This window comes from Chionomys nivalis, chromosome 2, assembly GCF_950005125.1.
Source record: "Chionomys nivalis chromosome 2, mChiNiv1.1, whole genome shotgun sequence".
NCBI classification, from domain to species: Eukaryota; Metazoa; Chordata; class Mammalia; order Rodentia; family Cricetidae; genus Chionomys; species Chionomys nivalis.
The window spans coordinates 31,624,563-31,647,964 of NC_080087.1; the positions used below are offsets into that span (position 1 = coordinate 31,624,563).

Genomic DNA, 23,402 nt, shown 5'->3' on the forward strand with positions numbered 1-23,402 from the left:
GAGTCGAGCATACACCAGGATGGCAGCTCTCACCGCCTGAGTGAGAGCTAGACGAAAAGCAGATTGCCCAATTAAAACCCCATCAAAACCAGGATTCGTTCCAGGAAAGGCAGGTACTTCCACTTTTAGCTGGCAATTCGGATTGTGAGCAGAGACTACCCAGAGCAGAGTTAAATATCAGAATCAAACTCTAATGATGAGTTTAAATGACAGGCTGCTAATTACAACTTGGAAATCCTTCAAGGAATCTAACGTCGTCATAAAACATCAAAGTAATAACGGTGTTAGCCCCCTCACGGAGTCCAGCTTTGAAAAGAAGAGCAAGTACACGCGTTAAAAGTCCTTTTTTTTTTTTTGGCAACTTGTTTCCAATTATCCCCCGTTTAATTATTTATAATCTGATTCACGATTCTAGTCGAGTTATGGTGTGTGGTTTCCGGGTCAAGGCTTCGCGTCCTTCGCTGCTAGGCTCAAACTACCCTTGAGAAAGACACGGGGGGGGGGAGGCAGGTTGTCGCGTCTAGCAAGTTAGGATCCATCCCGTGACGCAATCGCCCAGCCTGCCTTAGCCGGTCTCCCGACCCGGCCGGACGCCGAGCTAACACGAAGCGACTCCGGAGACAGCCGAAGCCGTCCGGGTTTTCAACTAAGTGCGTTTAGCTCTTTAACAGGCTGAGAAACGCGGCGCTTCCGGGCGGGTGCAGACTGCGTCTGCGGACGGGGCTGCGTCGGCTTTCCGGTCTTTTCGTCGGAATGACCCGAGCCAGCTCACTGCTCTAGGGGTCCCTCACAACCAGGCCGAGTGACCGGCGCGCCCAGCGTGCCTCGCTTCCCCGCGCCCCGCTTCCGTCTGCCGCAGCCCAGGCGCAGACGGGCGCTACCCGCCGCCGGGCGAACCCGACGAGTCTTCGCGCGAGATCGGCCACGCGACTTCCCAGAAAGCCTAGGGCGACGTCTCCGCGGCGGGTCTCGAGCCGCGCCTGGGCGGCCGGGTGGGAGGGGCCGGCCCGCGTATTTAGCGACTCTGAAGGCCACGCCCCGGATCGGAAGTGACGGAGCCGAGCTCGCGCGTCGAGGCTACCTCTATGGTTTTCCTCTCCTTCTGGAGTCGGGAGATGGCCGCTGTGTAGTTCCAGCGGAGACAAGTCCTGAAAACCCTGCTCCGGCGTGTCAGGTAGGCCCCGCTCTTCACTCCAATGACTCGGAAGGGCCGTGGAGACGGGATGGTTGGGGTTTGGTGACTTTCGTGCGTGGTGACGGATCGGCGGCGAGAGGAACCCGAGAGCGATCCTGTGCCGTTATTCGTGCGGTTCGTCCTCAGTTCCTGAGCCTCTTAAGGCGCCACGGGCCGTAGGGGTGGGGGATGGGGAGCCGGGCGGACAGCGGGCAGGGCCGCCGCGAACCTGGCTCGGGGCCGGGGGACCGTGCGGCCTTCCCGTGCGCGTGCGCAAACGCCTTTCCAGCCCCCCCCCACCTCGTCGGCGGGGCCTCCTGCGCGCGCCCGTCCTGGGGTTCTGCGCAGGCGCGCTTTTTTCCTTTCTTCCCTACCTATGACAACGCGGCCGCGTGTGCTGGCTCCGGTGCCGGCTTGTCGTTGGCCGGGGTGGGGGCGTGGGGGAGTTGTCTTTCCTTCCGGGCCTGACTTCTGAGTCTTGGATAAAATAACGGTGACCTGCGAGAAAGTTAGGCGAGCGGATCAACCACTTTCTGCCTTGCGGTTAAAGCTGCCTCCCTCGCCTCGAGGGTACGTGTCAGTTTAGGCCCGGATTAAGTGATCAGATCGAGGCTTGGGATGTGGTGTTTGTAACCGACCGCTCAGCACCTGGGTGTTGGCGGGAAAGTTCCCCCCAGTCTGAATCGTTTTGGTTTCCTAGCAATTTACTGTTTTGGACAACCGTTGGCTTTTGACTATAGCTGTCGGTACCTTGTTGCTGTTTGCGTGCGTTAGATTCGTGTCCTAACGGGTTCGTCTAAAAAAGAGCCCTTTCTCTAGTAATACAAGCACTGACGTGCCTTTTCGGTAAGAGTTGCCACTCCCTAGAAATTTAATCAGGACATTGGCAGTGGTGATTGGGTAAATGGGTGAGGAGGATAAATTAAGATTATAACTCAGTCGCCCAATGCTGATCTCGAACTCGCGGCTAATCTCCTGCCATAGCTTCGGGAGTGGCGGTTAACAGTTTTTGGGGTCCCTGCTGAGTTTTAAGATTTTCTTTTGGCCTGGAGAATGTTCAGAGTATTGGATCTATGTGTCCCAAACTGGTCTCATGAGTCCAAGTGCCTTCGAGCTACAGGTTCTCCATGTATTTATGTGTTTGGGTTATAGACATGCAACACCATGCCCAACATATTTTAGGTTTATCTGGTCAAAGTCAGGGATCAGGGCCCGGCGGTGGTGGCACACGCCTTTAGTCCCAGCACTTGGGACTAAAGCAGGTGGGATCTTTGTGAGTTCGAGGCCAGCCTGGTTTACAAAGCGAGTTCCAGGACAGCCAGGACTGTTACAGAGAAACACTTCCTTGAAAAAATAATTCGGCGATCAGTACAGTCAGTGTAATTTTTATTTTCTATTAGAATTGGAGAAGAACAGAAATTGAAAGCAAATGCTCCTAAAACTGATGAAAATCATTAGTCACTTCAGATTTACAGCCTGTTGCTTCAGGTATTTGTTTTATATTAAAGAAAAACGCAGAACAAAGTTTTTTGTCCTCAGTGAATTTGCATTGTAGGTAGCTCAAATTGAAATAGTTGGGGTACTGTTAGGCAATTAAGAGCCTTTACATAGAAAAGACTTACCAGTTTCTTTGTTTTTTTGTGTGATCCTAACCAGATTCATTTATCGTGATAGGAAGTATGTCCCTAAGTAGTTCATAGTAGCCAGCTGAGATATCCTGTGTTGGTAAAACAGTCTCGAACCATACTCATTTATGGTGCTGGGACTCAAAACTCCTGGCTTTGTACATGCTGGAAAACACTGTCGATCAGCACACCCCCATCCCTAGAGCTGATTTTGGCTTAGTAAACAGTAGTTTTAGGACTTGACAGCCGATTTGGTAAAAGTACTGGTCAGTGATAGGCTTGCATCTAGTTGAGTTTATTGAGCAACTTAGGTTGGGAGCAACCTAAGATGCACTAAATTATCTGTGATGTAAAAGCAGTGAAGAAAGTCTTACTCAGTTATGAATAGATGGTTGAATGGGAATTTCCAGGACCTGCACTTGATATCATTAGTTGAATACTCCACTAGCTGAAATCTGCCCTATAATTTTCTTGACTTGTTAAGAGAATCAAGACCAGTGTATCTCTGGGTAGTAATTGTAAGTGGTTGTAGTTGGAGGATATGAGTTTATGCATTATTGGTATCTTGCTTCTTAAACATTCTTAAATATTACCCCTGGGTCATAAGCATTTAATATTTTTGAGTCCTAGGCCGGGCGTTGGTGGCGCACGCCTTTAATCCCAGCACTTGGGAGGCAGAGGCAGGCGGATCTCTGAGTTCGAGGCCAGCCTGGTCTACAAAGGGAGTTCCAGGACAGGCTCCAAAGCTATGGAGAAACCCTGTCTCGAAAAAACCAAAAAAATAAAAAAAAATATTTTTGAGTCCTCAAGATTGGAAATCAATCTGACCATCAACTTCATAAATAATAGTACTAACCTACATATGTTTAATGTTTTAGGACTTTCTAAAAGCCCTAAAGGAGTTAGGAGTGCTCTTAAATAGATGAGTTTGAAGTAAATTTATGGATAGCCTGCAGGAAACGTGTATGTAACAAACAAGGCTAACCAGTAATTACAGTTAATACCTGAGCACACACCATATGCCAGTCAGCTTAGCTTTTACTATTCATTATTTAGCTATAAACTTGTAAATACCTTATTTTATTTATTTGCGTTGTCATTTAATGAAGAGCCTAGATTTGAGCCTAATATACGTATATGTTAAAGTGTATTTTTCAGATTTTAAAATATGTAAATGACAGTAATTTATTTTAAATTTGGGTCCCAGTATACTAAATAAAGACTTTCAGTTTAAATGTGTTTGAAATCAGCTGGGCAGTGGCGGTCTACACCTTTAGTCCCAGCACTTGGCAGAGGTAGGGGACTTCTGTGAATTGAGACCAGCTTGGTATACAGAAAGTTCCAGGACAGCCAAGGTTACATAAACCATGTCTCAAAAAATAAAAACAAAAGATTGAAATCATAAGACAATCTACTTTTGAGTAGCTTTATCCTAGATTTTATTTTAAAATTTTGTTTTGAGACAGGTCAAATTGAATAGCCCTGATTAACTTAGAATTTGCCTTATAGGCTGAGCTGACTTTGTACTTGCTGAGATGCTCTTGTCCATGCCTCCTGAGTGCTAGGACAAAAGACTGGGTTTACAGATTGTGGTAACTGTGCCTAGGTCGATTGTCTGTCTATCTGTCTGTCTCATTTATTTTGAGATAGTCCAGACTGGCTCTCACGTTTGTCCTTCGTGTCTCCCAAGTGCTGTGATTCCAAGCTTGTGTCACCAACTTGATGAACATTTTCTCTAATCACCTGTTTTCAAGTTAATCTTTTTTTTTTTTTTTTTTGGTTTTTCAAGACAGGGTTTCTCTGTGGTTTTGGAGCCTGTCCTGGAACTAGCTCTTGTAGACTAGGCTGGTCTCGAACTCACAGAGATCCACCTGCCTCTGCCTCCCGAGTGCTGGGATTAAAGGCGTGCGCCACCACCACCCGGCTCAAGTTAATCTTATACATAAAAAAAAGGGTTCTAAGATATTTATGGATTTAAGTTAGTTAAGCTAATTTTTTTTTTTTTTTGAGACTGGTTTCTCTCTGTAGCCCTGACTGTCCTGCAATTCATTCAGTAGACCAATCTTGCCTCAAATTCTGCCTGTCTCTGCCTCCCTAGTGCTGGGATGAAGTGTGTGCTGCTGCCACCACCAACAGGCATGATTTTATATTTAAAGACAAAACATAGCTAGCTTTTTTTTTCTGTGGTGAATTAGATAAAGATACATGAGGCAACTTAGTCTCTGTTTACAATTGGAATCTTTTAATAGGCAACTTTGGTTGAAGTAAAGGGAAGGTTTGGCATTTTAAAATTTGATACTGGAGTAGTTTTAGCCCTGTAAAGGCACTTGTTAGTGCAGTGAACAAAATACAGGCTTTGAGGTTTGGAATTCAGTCAAATTCTGGGTCAAACTTTTTATATCCTAAGAACCACAAACATATCTTTTGATTTTGCTTCCAACATGTCTGCCTTCCAGATGTTAAGTATCAATCAACTGTTACAATTTGGGGGTCTCCATCAGTTTTTCTTACTTCTATATTCTGTGTACTCTACACTCAAACAAATACACGAATGTTAAGTATAATTTGACACAAAATTCTAGATTTGTATCTTTTCCCCCCTTGCCACCACCTTGCCTAGATAACTATTTAATTTTGAACTGTCCAATTGGTCTGTGTGTTCTCCTTCACACAACAGCCATCTTAAAATGTAGATGAGATAATTATGACTCTCTTCATAACCTCTAGGAATTGCCCAGCAGAGTTAGAGTGAGGTTGGTGGAATGGCTCAGCTTGTTGCAGAAAACCAGGGACCTGAGTTTATATCCCTAGCACATACCTGAGTATCCACGCTTGCAATCTAGGATGAGGGAGTGTAGATAGGATGAGGGCAGAGACTTGTGGATGAGTATGGCTGTGCATGCTTGTATGCATGGGTGTGAATTTGAGGTTGATATTGGGTGTCCTTCTGTTCTTAGTCTTATATTATTTTCTAAATAGGATCTCTCACTGACTTAGAGTTCACCAGTTCTCTAGGCTGACTTGATAATGATCTCCTGGGATTCCTATCTGCCTCCCAGCTCTCAGATGACAGGTGTGCGGCTCCATGGGTGCTGGGATCTAAACTCTCTAGCCCAGCAAGGACTTTAAACTCTGCCATCACCCTAGCACCAGGATAAAGTTTTCCTAGAAACCAATATAGAAAGTTAGCTTTTTCTTAAATCTCCTTGGGGCTTTTAGTACTTAAAAAATAAATTTGTAGAAACTTTAGAAATATATTTAGTTTTGTGTCAAAACCCACTTGGATTTTTGGTTTCCCTAAATCTTCCCAGGAAGAGCATTGGCTATTAATGGGATGTTTCTATTGATTGACACATTTAATTGTATTATTTCTTCATATTTCCAAAGTAGCGTTTTAAAATTCGATCATTGCATAGTAAGATTCATGGATTTTTATTTTAGTATATATGTCTCATCTATATGCTGGCCTCTTAATGACAGTTATATATTCTTTAGTTTAATTTCTGTTCTGGTGAGGGTAGCGGTGGTACGTACCTTTAATCCCAGTACTTAGCAGACAGAGGCAGGCAGATCTCTGAGTTCAAGACCAGCCTGGTCTACAGAGAGTGTTCCAGGATGACCAGGGTTATAAAGAGAAATCCACCTTCAAAAACCAAAATCAAACACCCCCTCCTTCCCCCACCACACAAACGAAAAGAAACTGAGCAGTTTTTGTGCTGGTAGTTTTGAACCTTTGCATAAAACTAGTGGTCTCTAATATTATTCACAAAGTTGCAACCTTTTCAGTATTGATAACTGACTAACATTAAATTTACTTACATAGCCAATTAGCTTAGGCGGATTAATTCCCTATAGACTTGTGTTATTGCTGCCTGTTTCTTAGACAGTTAATCTGATACTTTTAAAAGACTGTTTTTGCCATAAGTTACTGTGGTGGTGCTAGAAGGAATTTTTAAAAATCAGTTTTAGATAATAGGATGTTTTAGGAAAATGAGCAGAGCTGGTCTGTGGTGGTGTATGCCATTAATCCCAGCATTCGGGATGCAGAGGCAGGTGGACCTCTGTGAGTTCAATGTCATTCTGGCCTACGAAGTGAGTTCCAGGACAGCCAGTGCTACACAGAGAAACTCTTGTCTTGAAAAGCAAAAAAAAAAAAAAAAAAGAGAACAAAGAAAATGAGCAGAACCTTAAGCTGTTGTAGTTATTAGAAAACACAGCATTATGAATATTGACTACAGGCTACTTACATGTTATGTTGTTTTTGTATGCAAAGATGATTTTGAGATTTTTCTGATGGAGTGACATTTGTTCCCTAGAGGTCAGGTGGCTACAGTTAGAAATCGGGTGTCAGTTACATGATACTTTGCAGCATTGTGTCTAGAAAGTTTTGTTTTGCTTTTGACAGATGTGTGGGATCTCATGTAGCCTAGGAGCTTGGAACTCAGCTGAATAACAGGATGAAATGAAACTGATTCAATTGCCATTTTGCCCTAATTTGTGGATTATAGGTGTTATTGTTGTTGGTTTAATTATTTTGTTTCGTCCACATGTAGGTCTGCACCAGGTTTGTGTTTGGTGCTTTTGGAGACCAGAAGGAGGGTGTCAGAACCCTTGAAATTGGTTACAGATGGTTGTGAACCGCCTTGTAGGTTCTGGGAATTGGATAGTCGTCTGGAATAGCAGCCAGTGCTCTTAACTAATGAGCCATATTCTCTGGCTTCTTTGTCACTTATCTAATGTAGGCTGTTGCTACATAGCTCAGGCTAACATCAGAATCATCATCCACCTACTCAGCCTTGCAAGTGCTAGGATTATTTCCCATCATGGTCATCTTAATTAAATTGTTTTGATGAAAGTTTACTATTTCCTAAGTCAGGCAAGGTGCACGTCTGTAATCTTAGTACTTGAGAGGCTAAAGTGGAGGTTTGGGCTACATAATTTATTGCTATTCCTAATATATGTATTATAAGCAGTGCATTTCTAGTTTACCATAAACTCAGACTCCTTAAAAAAAAATCTTTGCTTGGAATTTGAATTGTGAGTTTAATTTCCCATAACATTCTCTGCAGGAAGAATCTTGGCAGTATCTTAAAGACATCACTGACTTCTGGATCCTGCATAAATCCCAAGGTAAATGACATTCATGTTCTGAAGGTTTTACTTTTGTTTTTTGGTTTTTTTGTTTGTTTGTTTTATTTTTGGATTTTTCGAGACAGGGTTTCTCCGTAGCTTTTGGTTCCTGTCCTGGAACTAGCTCTTGTAGACCAGGCTGGACTCGAACTCACAGAGATCCGCCTGCCTCTGCCTCCCGAGTGCTGGGATTAAAGGCGTGCGCCACCACCGCCTGGCTTGAAGGTTTTACTTTTGACTTAGTTGAGAAATTAGCTGCCAGCCTGCATCAGAAGTGATTAATAAGAGTGTTGTAAACTGGCCTTGGAGAGATAGCTAAAGAAGTAGGGTGCTTGCCTAATATGACAAGACCCTAGATCTGGCCCCTAGTACTACCAAATAGAGTTGTCTGGAACAATCTTTTTTTGGGGGGGGGGGAATGTAAAAATTGAAAATGCTAATGATAGCTTTTTCCACATCTATAAACGTGTTTTCTAAAACTCAGGGCACAAAAAGCACCACCTCCCTGGGTATGATGCTTACAGACACTCTTGTTCTGTAGCCCTGATGGATGCCCAGTACATGCCAGGTCAAAACCTTTCTAGTTTTTTTATTTTTTGGTTTTTGAGACAGTGTCTCTCGTATAGACCTAGCTGGCCTACAAGTCACTATGTAGACCAGACTAGCCTTGAACTCACAGGGATCCACCTCCCTTTGCCTCCCAAGTTTTGGGTTAAAGGTCTGTGCCATATTTGGCTTAACTTGCTATCTTCTGTAATGTACTCTAGTAGTACTATATTATAATAACAGCAAACTCTAAATAAGTAAGTGCCCTAAAAATTATTTAATGAGAGTTAAGATTTAAATATATGAGAGTTAAATACTTACAAAATTAGTAAATTGAGTTTTATGGGCATGATTATTTTTGCTAATAACTTAGAAATTTGGAAAGTTTATACAGTTGGCCCTTGACTCACATGGAATTGAGATTGGCGAGATGGCTTAACAGTAGAAGCACTTGCTGTGCAAGCCTGACAACCTCGATTTAACTGACTGAATGGAGGAAGAAGTGAACCAACTCTTCATAAACTTCATGAAGTTGTTTAATTTTCCCATGTAGATGGTGGCATTTTTGCATCTACACACATATCATATACCCCTACTAAAAATAAACTGGGGCTGGAGAGATGACTCAACATTTAAAAGTAATTCTAGAGAATATGGGTTCAATTTGCAGTACCCACATGGTACCTCACAACTACCTGTAACTCTAGTTTTGGAAGACCTGACACCTTCCGGTCTCAGTGGGTACCAGGTATGCATATGTCCGCATATGAAGGTAAATCATACACATAAAACAAAAGTTTAAGTAAATGAACTTCATTTTCAGTTTGCTCCACCCCCTCTTGTGCTGGGAAACAACCCCTGTACCTTGTGTATGCTAAACAGTTACATGCTTATGTCGTTCCAGCCCCCCTCTCCCCAAGACAGGGTTTCTCTGTGTAGCTTTGGAGCCTGTCCTGGAACTAGCTCTGTAGACCAGGCTGACTTTGAACTCACTGAGATCCTCCTATCTCTGCCTCCCAAGTGCTGGGATTAAAGGTGTGCACCACCATGCCTGGCACAGTTTATTTTTATTTTACTCGAAGGCTTGAATCTAGGACCTAATACTTGCTAAGCAAGTACTCTACTACAGAGCTAGTGCTCGCGCTCTCTCTCTCTCTCTCTCTCTCTCTCTCTCTCTCTCTCTCTCTCTCTCTCACACACACACACACACACACACACACACACACACATTCTCTTTATGAACTCATTGCATGGGTTCATTTGCTTGTAAAAAAGTGAAAAATCTAAACAAATACAGCCAGGTGGTGGTGGTACACGTCTGTAAAGCCCAGCACTTGGGAGGCAGAAACAGGCTGATCACTGAATTCGAGGCTAGCCTGGTCTACGAGTGAGTTCCAGGACAGCCTGGGCTACACAGAAACCCTGACTCAAAAACGTACACACATATATACACATTCACACACACAAATACAAAGGTGCAGCATTAAATAGTGACTTCATTAACTTTAGTACATACTATGATTTTTTAAACTATTTCCTGTTGCTGTCATGTACTATTCAAAGGTAGTGAGTAGCCACATGTCTTAATTCATGTGAGCATTTTCTCTTGTATTTTTTTTTTGCAGCATATAACATGACTATATAGTGTGTCAATTTTGTTAAGATATTAAGGCTTTTAGTCAACAGTAAGCTATTAGTATTTAAGTTTTGGAATAGTCAGAGGTTGGTTGTATGTGGAAGTTTAACTGCCTGGGGCTTAGTGACCATAATGTATGTTATTTAGGGTTTAACTTATATGGCAAAAAATAAGTTTAAAAGGCTAAGACTATATATATATTTGTGTGTGTGTGTGTTCTGAATCACTGAAAATAAAAATGTGACTTTGGTATGTACATGCAAAGATTTACCACACACACACACACACACACACACATATACATAAACATACACACACCATATACATATGTATTGTGTGTGTATGTTTATGTATATATGGTAAATTATTGCACATACATACCAAAGTATGTACACACCGTATATATGTGTGTGTGTGTGTGTATTTTAAGGAAAAGCATGTCTTATAAATCAGTACCATCGCTGATTTCTGTATCTAGTGAAGTTTGATTATATCAGTGCTTAGGAAAATTTAGATTCTGGTACCCAACTTTCCTTTTTTTTCCAAGACAGGGTTTCTCTGTAACTCCTAGTTGTCCTGGAACTCACAAGATACCTGCCTCTCCTTCTCAAGTGCTGGGATTACTGGCATGGGCCACCATCATTAGGCCTTTTTCTCAGAAAACAAGAAAAAAGAAACAGAAAACACTCCCACAAAAACACAAATCAAAATGAATACAAAAATCTATTAAGACAAGAAAAGAAGCCAAACAAAGCAAAATGAGACAAAAAGTCTACACTGCAGACTATAGAAAATTTTACCTTTGAATTAATTTTGTGTTGGTCAAATATTCTCTGGGCATAGGGCATGCCCTGAAGTGTGGTTAATATACATACTGTAATAATTGAAACTCTTTGGTCTCAGTTGCAGATGACTTCTTGGTTAGGGGTGGGACCCTGAGTCCACCTCCACTTAGTGCTGGGCCCCTATCTCTGACAGTGTTCTTAACTACCAAGCCATCTCTCTAATGTGTATTGTAACATTTGTATGGTCTATTTTTAGGTTTCTTTTCTGTAATACTTATGCAATTTTATATTTTTTACAGATAAGGTAGGCGGCCTTTTGTATTGGGTATGGAAAAACACATAACACAATTGTTGACTGCTCTTTCTGATTTCTATAGTTGGTGCCTTTGGATTGAGGCACATAAGTTTTTATTTAGTTCATAGAAATACTTTGTTTCATCTTGAGTATATAGTATTTGTTATTCAAGTGAAAACTTTTATTTAGGGGATAGATAATAGGCCTGTTTTATAAGTAAGTATTCATTTGAAAAGAGTAATGATTGTAAAAAATCCAGCTGGCATCAGGAAATATCAAAGTACTTTAATTTGTATTGATTCAACCTATTTCCACTTGGTTTGATTAGGAGAAAAGAAATGGGCCGCTCCAATTCTAGATCACATTCGTCAAGATCAAAGTCTAGATCACAATCGAGTTCTAGATCAAGATCAAGATCACATTCTAGAAAGAAGAGATACAGGTGAATTAATGTGTTTCTGGTGTTTTTACTAACAAAGTAGATGCAAATAATCTGGTGTATACAGATGTAGTGCTAACTCCAATAATATATTTCATTCTCAGTAAAACTCCAAGGATTGGATTTGTTATCTGCATTTAGAGTAGAAATTGAGAATTGTAATAATATTCATAGCATAGAAAGGAGGCACCTATTGAGACTTAATACTAGTTTGTAATTTTTCTGTGTTTTATATGATCAGCTTTGCTGAATATCAGTGGCATTTCACTGTATATAATTCCATTTTCAATATTAGCAATTCATTGTGCCATTTAAATTTCTCTTACACTGTGACTTTTAAGTGTCAGCCTAGATGTGTTAATAATCTTCTGCTGGATATATTTGTACCCTCCTATTTTCTGTGCCTACTTTCCCAAGGCCTGTTATAGACACAAGCTTTAAACATACCAGAAACAGTAAACAAACTTTCATACAAATGAAGTTTTTAAGTATATATTTTTACCTTGTATATATGTTTTATTCAGCCCAATGTATCTAAAATGTTAGAATGAAGTACTTTATTTTTCTTAAATTGATACTTATTTCATTTTTAGTTCTAGGTCCCGTTCCAGGACATATTCAAGGTCTCGTAGTAGAGATCGTATTTATTCTAGAGATTATCGTCGAGATTACAGGAATAATAGAGGAATGAGACGGCCTTATGGGTACAGAGGAAGGGGTAGAGGGTATTACCAAGGAGGAGGAGGTAGATATCATCGAGGTGGCTATAGACCTGTTTGGAATAGAAGGCATTCTAGGAGTCCTAGACGAGGTCGGTCACGTTCCAGGAGTCCAAAACGAAGATCCGTTTCTTCTCAAAGATCCCGAAGCAGATCTCGCCGGTCATACAGATCCTCTAGGTCTCCAAGATCATCGTCATCTCGTTCTTCATCCCCATATAGCAAATCTCCTGTCTCTAAAAGACGAGGGTCTCAGGAAAAACAAACCAAAAAAGCTGAAGGGGAACCCCAAGAAGAGAGTCCTTTGAAAAGCAAATCACAGGAAGAACCAAAGGATACATTTGAACATGATCCATCTGAGTCTATTGATGAGTTTAATAAATCTGCCACATCTGGTGATATTTGGCCTGGCCTTTCAGCTTATGATAATAGTCCGAGATCACCTCATAGTCCATCACCTATTGCCACACCACCTAGTCAGAGTTCATCTTGCTCAGATGCCCCCATGCTTAGTACAGTCCACTCTGCCAAAAATACCCCTTCTCAGCATTCACATTCCATGCAGCACAGTCCTGAAAGGTCTGGATCTGGTTCTGTTGGAAATGGGTCTAGTCGATATAGTCCTTCCCAGAATAGTCCGATTCATCATATCCCTTCACGAAGAAGCCCTGCAAAGACAATCACACCACAGAGTGCTCCAAGAGAGGAATCTAGGGGGCGGTCCTCTTTTTATCCTGATGGAGGAGATCAGGAAACAGCAAAAACAGGAAAGTTTTTAAAAAGGTAAGAACCCAAAGTAGGACATTTATCATAATAATGATTTAAAAAAATTTTTTTTGGTAATTCTTTCAGTGATGTTTTTCTAGTTTTTGTTTTAATGTTGGTCAGTTCAGTTAGTTTTATAAACAAGGAAAAACTAAGTAGCCTAAGATAACCAATGATATATATTAAAAACAGTAAACAGTTTGTGTTAGGGACTTTTTTCCTTTTTGCTTTTGAATGTGACAGTGTGGTCATTTTACCTGCTTTTATGTGATAGTACAATCCAGCTGTCAATACTTAGTAAATTCTGCCTGACTTGGAAAAACATCTTGCAATTTTTCAGTCTAATGACATTTGAAATACCTTGTTTAAATTCTAATTTCAAGCATTACAGAAAGATACTAGCAAATTTCACAAAAGTTAGGCTGTTAATATAGTGTGATTTACCTAGAAAGTGTGGAAGTAGAACAAATTATGCTGTTTTATAATTTTTTTTACTGTGCAATCTAGAATTTTTTCACTGAGTTGATGATTACCTTATTTCCAGAAGTCATTATTTTTTAGGACAAATTTTATATGAACTGTTTTGTGATTTAAGTTAAAGTATTGAATACCAAATTCTATTAAAGTCTGCGAGCTCTTACTTACATTGATAGAAAAAGGTAAATGTGGTGGTACATGCATACCTGTAATCCCAGTATTAGAGAGATGGAGGCAGGAGGATCAAGAGTGTTCAGTTCATAGAGAGTTGGAGGCTAGCTGGCAAACATGAAACTCAGTTGAAAAATATAAAAAGTGAAATCTGAAAATTTGAGTGTAAATATAAACTGAATTTTAGTAGGTATTTGTATAGTGGTTTCTAACCTTAAAAAGTTAAATTTAGGATCCCTTAAAATTTAAATTTGTATAAAATTGTGGTGGGTGACTACATAGAATAGGATTTTTTTTTTTTTTTTTTTGGTTTTTCGAGACAGGGTTTCTCTGTGGTTTTGGAGCCTGTCCTGGAACTAGCTCTTGTAGACCAGGCTGATCTCGAACTCACAGAGATCCGCCTGCCTCTGCCTCCCAAGTTCTGGGATTAAAGGCGTGCGCCACCACCGCCCGGCCATAGAATAGGATTTTGAGGATGACTTTAAACTTTAGGTCATTTGTAAGTATAAGTTCTATGTGAGTGCTTTTAATGGTTTTAAGAATAAGCTTAATTTTCTGTAGGGTTTTTTTTTCATTGAATAACACATTTGAATATGCAAATTATCTACAGTGAATGCAACCCAGAGTTACTGTACTTTTCCCGTTGACAGGTTCACAGATGAAGAGTCTAGAGTGTTCCTGCTTGACAGGGGTAACCCCAGGGAGAAAGAGGCTCCCAAGGAGAAAGGACCAGAGAAAGGCAGGGCTGAGGGAGATTGGGAAGACCAGGAAGTTTTAGATTATTTCAGTGATAAAGAGTCTGGAAAACAAAAATTTAATGATTCAGAAGGGGATGACACAGAGGAGACAGAGGATTATAGACAGTTTAGGAAATCAGTCCTGGCTGATCAGGGGAAAAGTTTTGGTACTTCATCTCATCGGAATACTGAGGAGGAAGGACCCAAGTACAAGTCCAAAGTCTCACTAAAAGGCAGTAGAGAAAGTGATGGATTTAGAGAAGAAAAGAATTATAAACTGAAAGAGACTGGATACATAGTGGAAAGGCCTAGCACTGCAAAAGATAAGCACAAGGAAGAGGACAAAGGTTCTGAAAGAATAACAGTAAAGAAAGAAACACAGTCACCTGAGCAGGTAAAGTCTGAAAAGCTCAAAGACCTCTTTGATTACAGTCCCCCTCTACACAAGAATCTAGATACACGAGAAAAGTCTATCTTCAGAGAAGAGAGCCCACTTAGGATCAAAATGATAGCCAGTGATTCTCATCGTCCTGAAGTCAAACTCAAAATGGCACCTGTTCCTCTTGATGATTCTAACAGGTAATTCCACATTGATGCCTTGTAAGTAATCTAGAGGTGGTTAATGGTGAAATTCTTTTTTTGCACATGGAATTTACACATTCAAATCAATGCTGTATTTTGTGTGTGTGTGTGTGTGTGTGTTTGTTTTTGATATATTCTAGGCCAGCCTCCTTGACGAAAGACAGGCTACTTGCTAGTACGCTTGTCCATTCTGTCAAGAAGGAGCAAGAATTCCGATCCATCTTTGACCACATTAAACTGCCTCAGGCCAGCAAAAGCACTTCAGAGTCATTTATACAACACATTGTATCCTTGGTTCATCATGTTAAAGGTATGCTTAATATATATAGTATCATGAAGTGAACTTTTCTTGCATGCAAAATAAAAGGAGTAGTTAAGTTGAATAATAACTGTGTTAATTGAGCTAACAGGTAGATATAGCAGTACTGGTAAATATTAAACATTTGGAAAATAATTTTGTAGAGAGGATATAAGTGTTATTATTGAGACTAATGAATATAAGATGATCAAATGGCTGAAGTTAAAACAAGAAAATCTATCATGTCAAAGTATAATACAGATTTGTTTAATGCTGAAAATTTTAATATGTCATATTGCATGTAAAGTGAAGGCTGTTTAAGATTATTTAAAGATTTACTGTCATTGTATGCCTATGACTTTGTGGCATATAATGTCAAATTTATAACAGCTTTAGGCAGTGTAGTTACTGTTTTACTGAGAGTTCATAAGTAGTTTAAAGATACCTGAAGGCATTGGAAAAATAGTTACTAAATTTGTGCTACTTAATATTTGAGTTCTCTTTGTTTACTATTTAAAATAGTTGAGTTTTTAAAGCTATCAAAGTTTAAGAAATTTACAACTTTATTAATGACTATATGAGTAATGACTAACTAGAATAATAAGATATTTCTTTAGGTTCTAAAAAAAGGGGGTTCATTTTAGCTAAAGTGATGAGTTCATATTTTCACCAATATATAGTTGTAGTTTAAAAGCTGCTAATTTTCAAAAGATTTAGGGTACAATTTTGTTTGGGGTCAATTAGGTAAGTTTTGCTTTGGTTATTTTTGTGTTTAGCAGGTTCTTTCCCAGGAAACTCGATGGCTGTGGTCTTTTTTTTTCCTTTTTCTTTTTTTTCTTTTTTTAAAAGTTGGTCACGTGAACAACTCATGATAGCTGAAATTTGTCACTCTCTTCCTTAGCCCGAGTAACAGGTAATGCATTTCTTGTGGCTATAGTCAGCATGGTAACAAGAGAGTCTTGTGTTTGGCTGTAGATAAACTTGTGAACCATATTATGACCTTTATGACTAGTATTGTGGCACATAAAATTAGGAAGCATTAACATTTTTCTTTTTTAAAAAACTTTTTTTTGACGTGTCTCCGAACTTTATTGTTGAATTTTGAGATCAGATTTTGATACATTTTTTCCTTTTTCATTTTCCTTTTTCTTTTTTAGAGGATCTGTAGTTATGTTTCATAATTGGTGTTGTGCAACCGATCTGAACAGCTCTTACTTTATATAGAGCTGAAAATGCCCAGTGATGTTTTCTTTTTCATTGTAACTAGGTCCTGGAATATGTTTTGAAATGGCAAAATCCATGTTTCAAAGTAAAATAGCTGTTGAAAGATACAGGCAAAGTTGAATCTTCTGTCTTCCTGGCAAAAATGGCATAAAAACTGAGTTGCTAGCTCAAATTCCTGGGTTTCATGGAATTATGATTGAGGCACTACCCTTGTAGTGGCCGTTTCAAGTTTTAATGATTGGTTATGAGACATGTGCTGGATATTGGGCGGTAAGTTGACACAGATGTATGTTGACCTGTTAAGCAGATAGCTTGCTTCATAATGTAACATTTCATAGTTCATGACTTTATACGTCTCTATTTTACATTTAAAGCGTATCTTAAACTGGTTTAGAAACTAATCAGTATCGTTATTACTAATTTAAAAATTGCTTAAAGAAAGATACAGTATTATAATGCGTTGTCAGGTTTGCCAAGATGCCAGATTTTTTGGAGGAATTAGTAAATGTAAATCAATTTCAAGATGTTTTTTCCCAATTGAATGGCAGTATTCACCTTTTGTAAAGCCATTTCTGTTGATATGTCATCGTAGTTAAAATAATTTTACTAGTTTACTCTTACATTTTTGCTTTCTGCAAATGATTAGTTGAAGTGAGAGCTTTGTTTAATTGGCAGGGTTTAAGGACATACCAACCATTATTGTTCTTTTTTGTTCTGTTTGAGGAAGTAGTTTATTAGCATGGAGTTAGAGTTTTGATTAATCTATTCATTGTTTTGGGCTTATATTTAGTATTGACAGGGCCCTGTGAGGACTTTTGCAATCGTGTATTGAGGTACAAGGAAGTAAAAAGAGCAGGAGTTTTTACTTTAACACTTGGTTCTCTTCTGCTAGGTTTCTTGAGTGTTTTTGTTCTCTTTCACCTGCTCCATGCCCTCTATCACAAATGAAAATCCCCTCTTAAAATTAAGATTCCTAATTCGGCAGTGTTTCTCCTAAATCAACAGAGCAATACTTCAAATCACCTGCAGTGACCCTAAACGAGCGGTTCACTTCATACCAGAAAGCTACTGAAGAACATAGTACCCGGCAAAAGAGTCCCGAGATACACAGGTATGTATAGTAGTACTGAGTTTGTGTATAAAATGTTACTATTGAGAGATGACTAATATCACGGTTATGTGGGAAGTGTGCTATTATCATGATAGAAGTAAGCTCTGGTTTCTTTCTCTTAGACTAAAACACTGTATTTTCAGGTTTAAAAAATATTTTTTTTCCTGATTTTAAGTTTAATTTTTAAAACTTGTTAGACCTTTAAAATGCTAACCTACTCACTGTGGAATTTCAATAGCTGTAGTTTTGGAGGTCTGGGTTTGCGGAGTTACTGCCTAAAGAAACCTTTGAATTTGCTGAGGCTGTCTGGGGTAAAAATGTGTATGGAGAAGCTGAAGAATTGTCAGCCAGCCGTGTTGGCAGGCTGGCTTCTGGCACTTTGTTGCATTGGGAAGAAGTTATTTAATGTCGAGGCAGACTACTTTGCAGGATAGTGGCAAAACTTAAAGTATCTAACTTGGGGCTTAGTTGGTGAGGTATTTAGGTGATTGATGACTGCTAATGAAGCACTGAGAACTAATAAAAACTTAAGACAGTAAGGTACAGAATTATACAAAAATTGAACTAGATGCATGAAATTATAAGAACTCTTGGAAGACAGTAATTTGAGTGTTAATAGCAATACCAATAATAGCTATATTAATGTGTTATAATTGTTGATGGTTGGTATTTAAAATAATATTTTTTTTGTTGTGGTTGTAATATAACCGTGCTTAAAAGGTCTGCTACCATTTATATATAGAAATCTACCAAAAACATTTTAATTTGTTTTTTGTTTGAGGCAGGATTTTGTTATGTAACTTAGGCTGACCGCTTACTCACATGGTGTATGTGGGGAATCAAATTCAGAGGAATCTTTATGTCTCAATCTGTGGAGTACTGGGATTAGAGGCATTTGCTACCATATTCGGTTTTTCATTCATTTTAATGAATATAATTTTTATTTCTTGTTTTAGAAATTAATAGACTTAAAGTGCCAAATTGGTTTTTCTAGGAGAGAGGTAACTATCTAGTACCTACCAACAACGGATAGAACTGTTTTCTTTTGAATTAGGAAGTAAATTATATAATTTTAAAATACACTTTATTTTATATGAAGGAGGATTGACATCTCTCCAAGTGCTTTGAGGAAGCATACCCGTTTAGCAGGCGAGGAGAGAGTTTTTAAAGAAGAAAATCAGAAGGTATGTTTTTTTAAATATTTGCTTTTCTTCTGAAGCTGTTCTTAATGATACTATATTAAACGTTTTCTGAGGCAAAATAATTTCATCTTTTTCAATTTGTGAATGCATTATGTTTATGGTAATTTAGTATAAACCAAGGATACTTTTTGAAAATGCCTATCAAAAGTAAATGTTGGTCCTAAGAATTAGGAACTCAGGGAGTTAAAAAAAAGTTTATAAACATGATAAAAATAATTATGGCTTTTATGAGGTTTTAAGGTGAGATCAACAAGTCAGAATTTGAGTATGCCTTAAAGTTAATTGTATTTTTGCTTCTTCAAAAAAGTTACCCTAGTGCCCTTAGGCTTTTTGAGGATAGTAACTTTTGACAACCCAGGCTATCTGTGAACTCATTGCAGTACTGCTGCCTTAACTTCCCCTATGTGTACTATCTCAGCTTACCTATGTGTACTATTACACTTGTCTAATGCATATTTTTTTATATGATTTAAGAATTAGTCCCTCCCTGGGGGGCTCTTTCTTTTCTATTTGTTTGGTCCTCATTCATTTTGTTTTGTCTTATATCTTAACTATTATCTCTTAGATGCCTACATGTTTTCTAACAAGAGACAGAAAGGGGGTGGTTCCAGATGGGAAGAAGGTGGGAAAGAACTGGGGGAATAGAGGGCGGGGAAGCCATAATCAGAATATGTTGTATGAAAAAATTGTACTTTCAATTAAAAAAAAACCAAGAGAAATAGGCACTATCTCCTATACCCAAGAGACTGAAGCAGGTGACTCTGAATTCCAACCTGTCTGAGCTATATATAAGTTCCAGGCCAGCTGTGGATGCAGCATGAGAAAGCAAAGAAGTAGGCATTCTACAAACTGATTGCTAAGTGAACTTTTGTTTCTATTGGACTACTTAGGAATTTGACATTGAAACTTGAAATAACGTGTAGATCTACAGGTAAGGTGAGGAAGGCAGGAACTCGGGGAGACTGCAGTGCAGTCACTAAGGACTCTGGTTCAGAGTGGACGTTTATTAGTACATAAGTTCATATGACTGTCTAGAAAGTGGCTAGTGGTAAAGTATGCAGCAGAAGGAGCAAAGGATCAGTTCTATTTTGAAAATACTAAGAGTTACAGAAAATAACTTCTTAAACTTTGACTTTTCTAATTAAAGTAATATGAGTAATATGTCTACTATATGGAGTTGAGTGATTTGTATTTTTATTGATAGGAAACCTAGAGTTCCGGTGCACAACTTTTTCAGTAGGGTGTGCTGAAATTGTGTGTAAACTGAATTGGTTTTGAAATCTAGATTTAGGGATGATGTCTGTGTACAGGAGATAACCATTTTGGGAAAATGGACTGAGGATTGAACTGGTTTAATACCTTTTACAAAATCTTTTGACCATAATACTTTAGGTTCAATAAGTGTAAATTGTGTTAACTTCCCAACAGTTTGTTCTGTCTTTGTGCTTTGACAGTATTTTTCTCCTCTTAGTACTCAGTTTTGGTCTGAAAGAGAAGTGATGGGTAATTAGGAAGACATGATAATAGGGCTTTGTCATTAATGAATAACATGTTAATATGAAATTATATGCTTAGCAAACTTTACAAAGTGTTTCCCTTAAGTTTATCATGTTTGTTGTGGAGTTAGTAATGCCACGGTGAATAGGAAAGCTTTGCTTATGGTTAGACTTTGTTACTCTAGGAGCAAATTGGTGAGTAGTACTTATCATATTGAGAGATGCATACATATATATATATATATATATATATATTTCAGTTTTGTTCATGCTTATGATTATTAGTTAGACTTCCCAGAGTTAAACTTCTCATTGTTGAATAATGTCAAAGGATGTCCACATTGCTTAGCATCTTACTGATGTATAATTTCTCTTCATTCCTAGATGCCTCTTTTCAACTCCTAAATTAAATAGTATTTGAAAAAGCAATGGAACAAGGAGGAGGTGAACTGTGACCCAGTTAAACTAATGTCTGTTGCAATACCTGAATTGAGAAAGGGCAATATATGGCCCAAGATACTGAGTACAGGATTGCGAATAATATCTTTTTGACTATGTTTGACCTTTGTTCAACCTCAGTTTTATTAATTGAATTCCAATTGCATGTCATGAAAATTACAGAATCCCTAATTTTGAAGTATCTTTTCTTGGGTTTATCAACTTTTCTGGGAAGAGCTTGATGAGCCTCTTTATCATGAGGCTTAGTTAATGAGACCCATAACATCAGGATCTCTAGATTATCGGTGCAAAGCCACATTGCAACTCTAGATGCTAACTTTGAACACTGTTCAGCTATTTCATAAACGCTATTTGGAAGAATGAGAGTTAATCATGACTCACTGAGTAGAAGAATGTATTAATTTGTTGTCAGAAGGTTACTATAGATTGCTTTGAATAAATATCACAAATCTAAAGGTTTTAGTAACTTTTAGTTCTATTGTATATACACAAATGCTCAGTAAAAATAAGTATTAAAAATTTACAAGGATAATGGTTGTATATGATGTACTTATTTTTGATATTTAAAATGCAAGTTAAGAATCTGGTGGGATGAAACTCTGCATGTATATATGCATTTCTGTTTTTTTTCCCCTGAAATCTGTATTTTACATATATTTTCTACAGGGAGATAAAAAATTAAGATGCGATTCAGCTGATCTCCGGCATGACATTGATCGTCGCCGTAAAGAAAGAAGTAAAGAACGGGGGGATTCCAAGGGCTCCAGGGAATCTAGTGGATCAAGAAAGCAAGAAAAAACTCCAAAAGATTACAAGGAATACAAATCTTACAAAGATGACAGGTAATTGTTAAAATTGTCTTGACTTAGGTTTTAGCTTCTAATTAGCCTTTAATAATTGTCAGCTTAATTGCTTTCAATTTTGACTATGTAATCGAATGTTTAAATTTAAACAATTAAAATTATTTGTTTTACAGCAAAAATGTATTTGTCTTTTACACGGCTTATGGTGGATGAGGACAAAAACTTTGGAATAGCAAGCTAACACTGAAAAAAAAAATGACAAATTAATGTGTCCTATTATCCAGGCTACATCAGGAGGTTGGACTTCAATGCAGTGCATTTCTAGAAACAGTTTGTGTAAGAACTTTGGTTCGTTATGCTTGATTCCGCACTTTTTCAACTCATAACACCCAGAGTACAAGACTGTTAAAGTGATGCCTAGTGGTTTAACATGGGAGAGATGGGGGGAGGAAAAACTAGGAAATAGGATTGTGCATTAGTCTTTGAAAATTATATTTCCGTGGATACTATTAGCAGTGGTAAGAGTTATTGCAGGTATGACCTTTTTGGGTGTTGCATTAGAATCATGTAAATTTTTATCATCATAGAGTCAAATGTAGAAATGCAGTGTATTATAGATAATTGTTTTTCTTGATGTTCATTAGGTAAATGGTGGATTTTACTTGTGTTTTTAAGTTTATGACTGTTACTTGTAATGTCACATGCCTTTTATTTCTATCATGACGTTAAGGCCCAAACTGTACAAACTGTTCTTACTCAGGGTGTGTATAAATTGCAGTCATTTAAAACTTGGATTCAAGAACATTTTCGGGCTGGGCTGTAGCTTGATTGAGTGCCTACCTAGCATGTTTCAGACCCTGGGTTCAATCCCCAGCACTGCAACAAACAACAGAAACCCACTTTTTCCTTTCTTCTTATTAAGATAACAAAAGATTACAAGTTAATGTAATGAAGAACTGAACATCATTAAAATTTGCAAACAACCAGTTTCTAACTGGTAGGCTCTAGTGCGTTGTTAATTATATAAAACAATTACTGAAGAAGATTGGAACAGACTGTCAGAGTTTACACCCAATTTTACTTATGTAATAATTTTATAGGGGATAGTTTTTTTTTTAAAACTTAAAATCATTCCTCATAAGATTCTAAAGAATTCTTTATCTTTTAAAAAGAAAAGCACATTTTTTTCTTTATTTTTCAGCAAACATAAAGGTAGAGAGCAAGACCATTCTCGATCATCATCCTCTTCAGCATCACCTTCATCACCTAGTTCTCGAGAAGAAAAAGAGAGTAAGAAAGAAAGAGAAGAAGACTTTAAAACTCACCATGAGATGAAAGACTACTCGGGATTTGCAGGAGTTAGCAGACCTCGAGGAACCTTTGTAAGTAATGTCTTGTGATCATTCAGGAGCCTTTACCTTGGAGAACTATAAAAAGGGGAAATTAAATATACCTTGTAGATTATTAGCCGTCTTTCCCGAAGTCAGAATCAGTCTTGAGAAATGAAATGGTATTTGAAATGCTATCTTCATTCTGAAATGCCATTTTGAGATCTTGAAGCATCTAAATAAACAGATACTTTTCCCCACCAGATCAATATCAGTTTCAAAAGTTCACTTACTAAATCACTAGTTTTGGGAAACCGATTTTAAAAGCATTAAAATCAACTCATCTCTCTGTATGATTAATGTTTTCATTTTTGCCTATTCAGGTCGTTGCTTATTCATG

General features: G+C 38.4%; 1 protein-coding gene across 6 annotated transcripts in view; it reads left to right on the forward strand.

Moving 5' to 3' along the window:
- Positions 1–989: 989 nt before the first annotated feature.
- The window catches only part of Bclaf1 (BCL2 associated transcription factor 1), a 32,652-nt gene continuing 10,239 nt past the window's right edge, over positions 990–23,402 (forward strand). Inside the window, exons 1-11 of one of the 6 annotated variants that reach the window (XR_009055689.1) lie at positions 990–1,174; positions 7,869–7,929; positions 11,520–11,633; positions 12,224–13,132; positions 14,413–15,078; positions 15,222–15,391; positions 17,609–17,714; positions 18,814–18,898; positions 21,538–21,713; positions 21,848–22,010; positions 22,876–23,016. Coding sequence is in view for 5 of the 6 variants with exons in the window: in XM_057752830.1 (XP_057608813.1) it covers positions 11,530–11,633; positions 12,224–13,132; positions 14,413–15,078; positions 15,222–15,391; positions 17,609–17,714; positions 18,814–18,898; positions 21,538–21,713; positions 22,876–23,056 (2,397 nt within the window). In the remaining variant the exon portion in view is untranslated. Of the gene's footprint in view, positions 1,175–7,868; positions 7,930–11,519; positions 11,634–12,223; positions 13,133–14,412; positions 15,079–15,221; positions 15,392–17,608; positions 17,715–18,813; positions 18,899–21,537; positions 21,714–21,847; positions 22,011–22,875; positions 23,057–23,402 lie in introns of those variants that run through there. The other 5 variants (XM_057752838.1, XM_057752830.1, XM_057752822.1 and 2 more) reach the window with 5 other exon arrangements.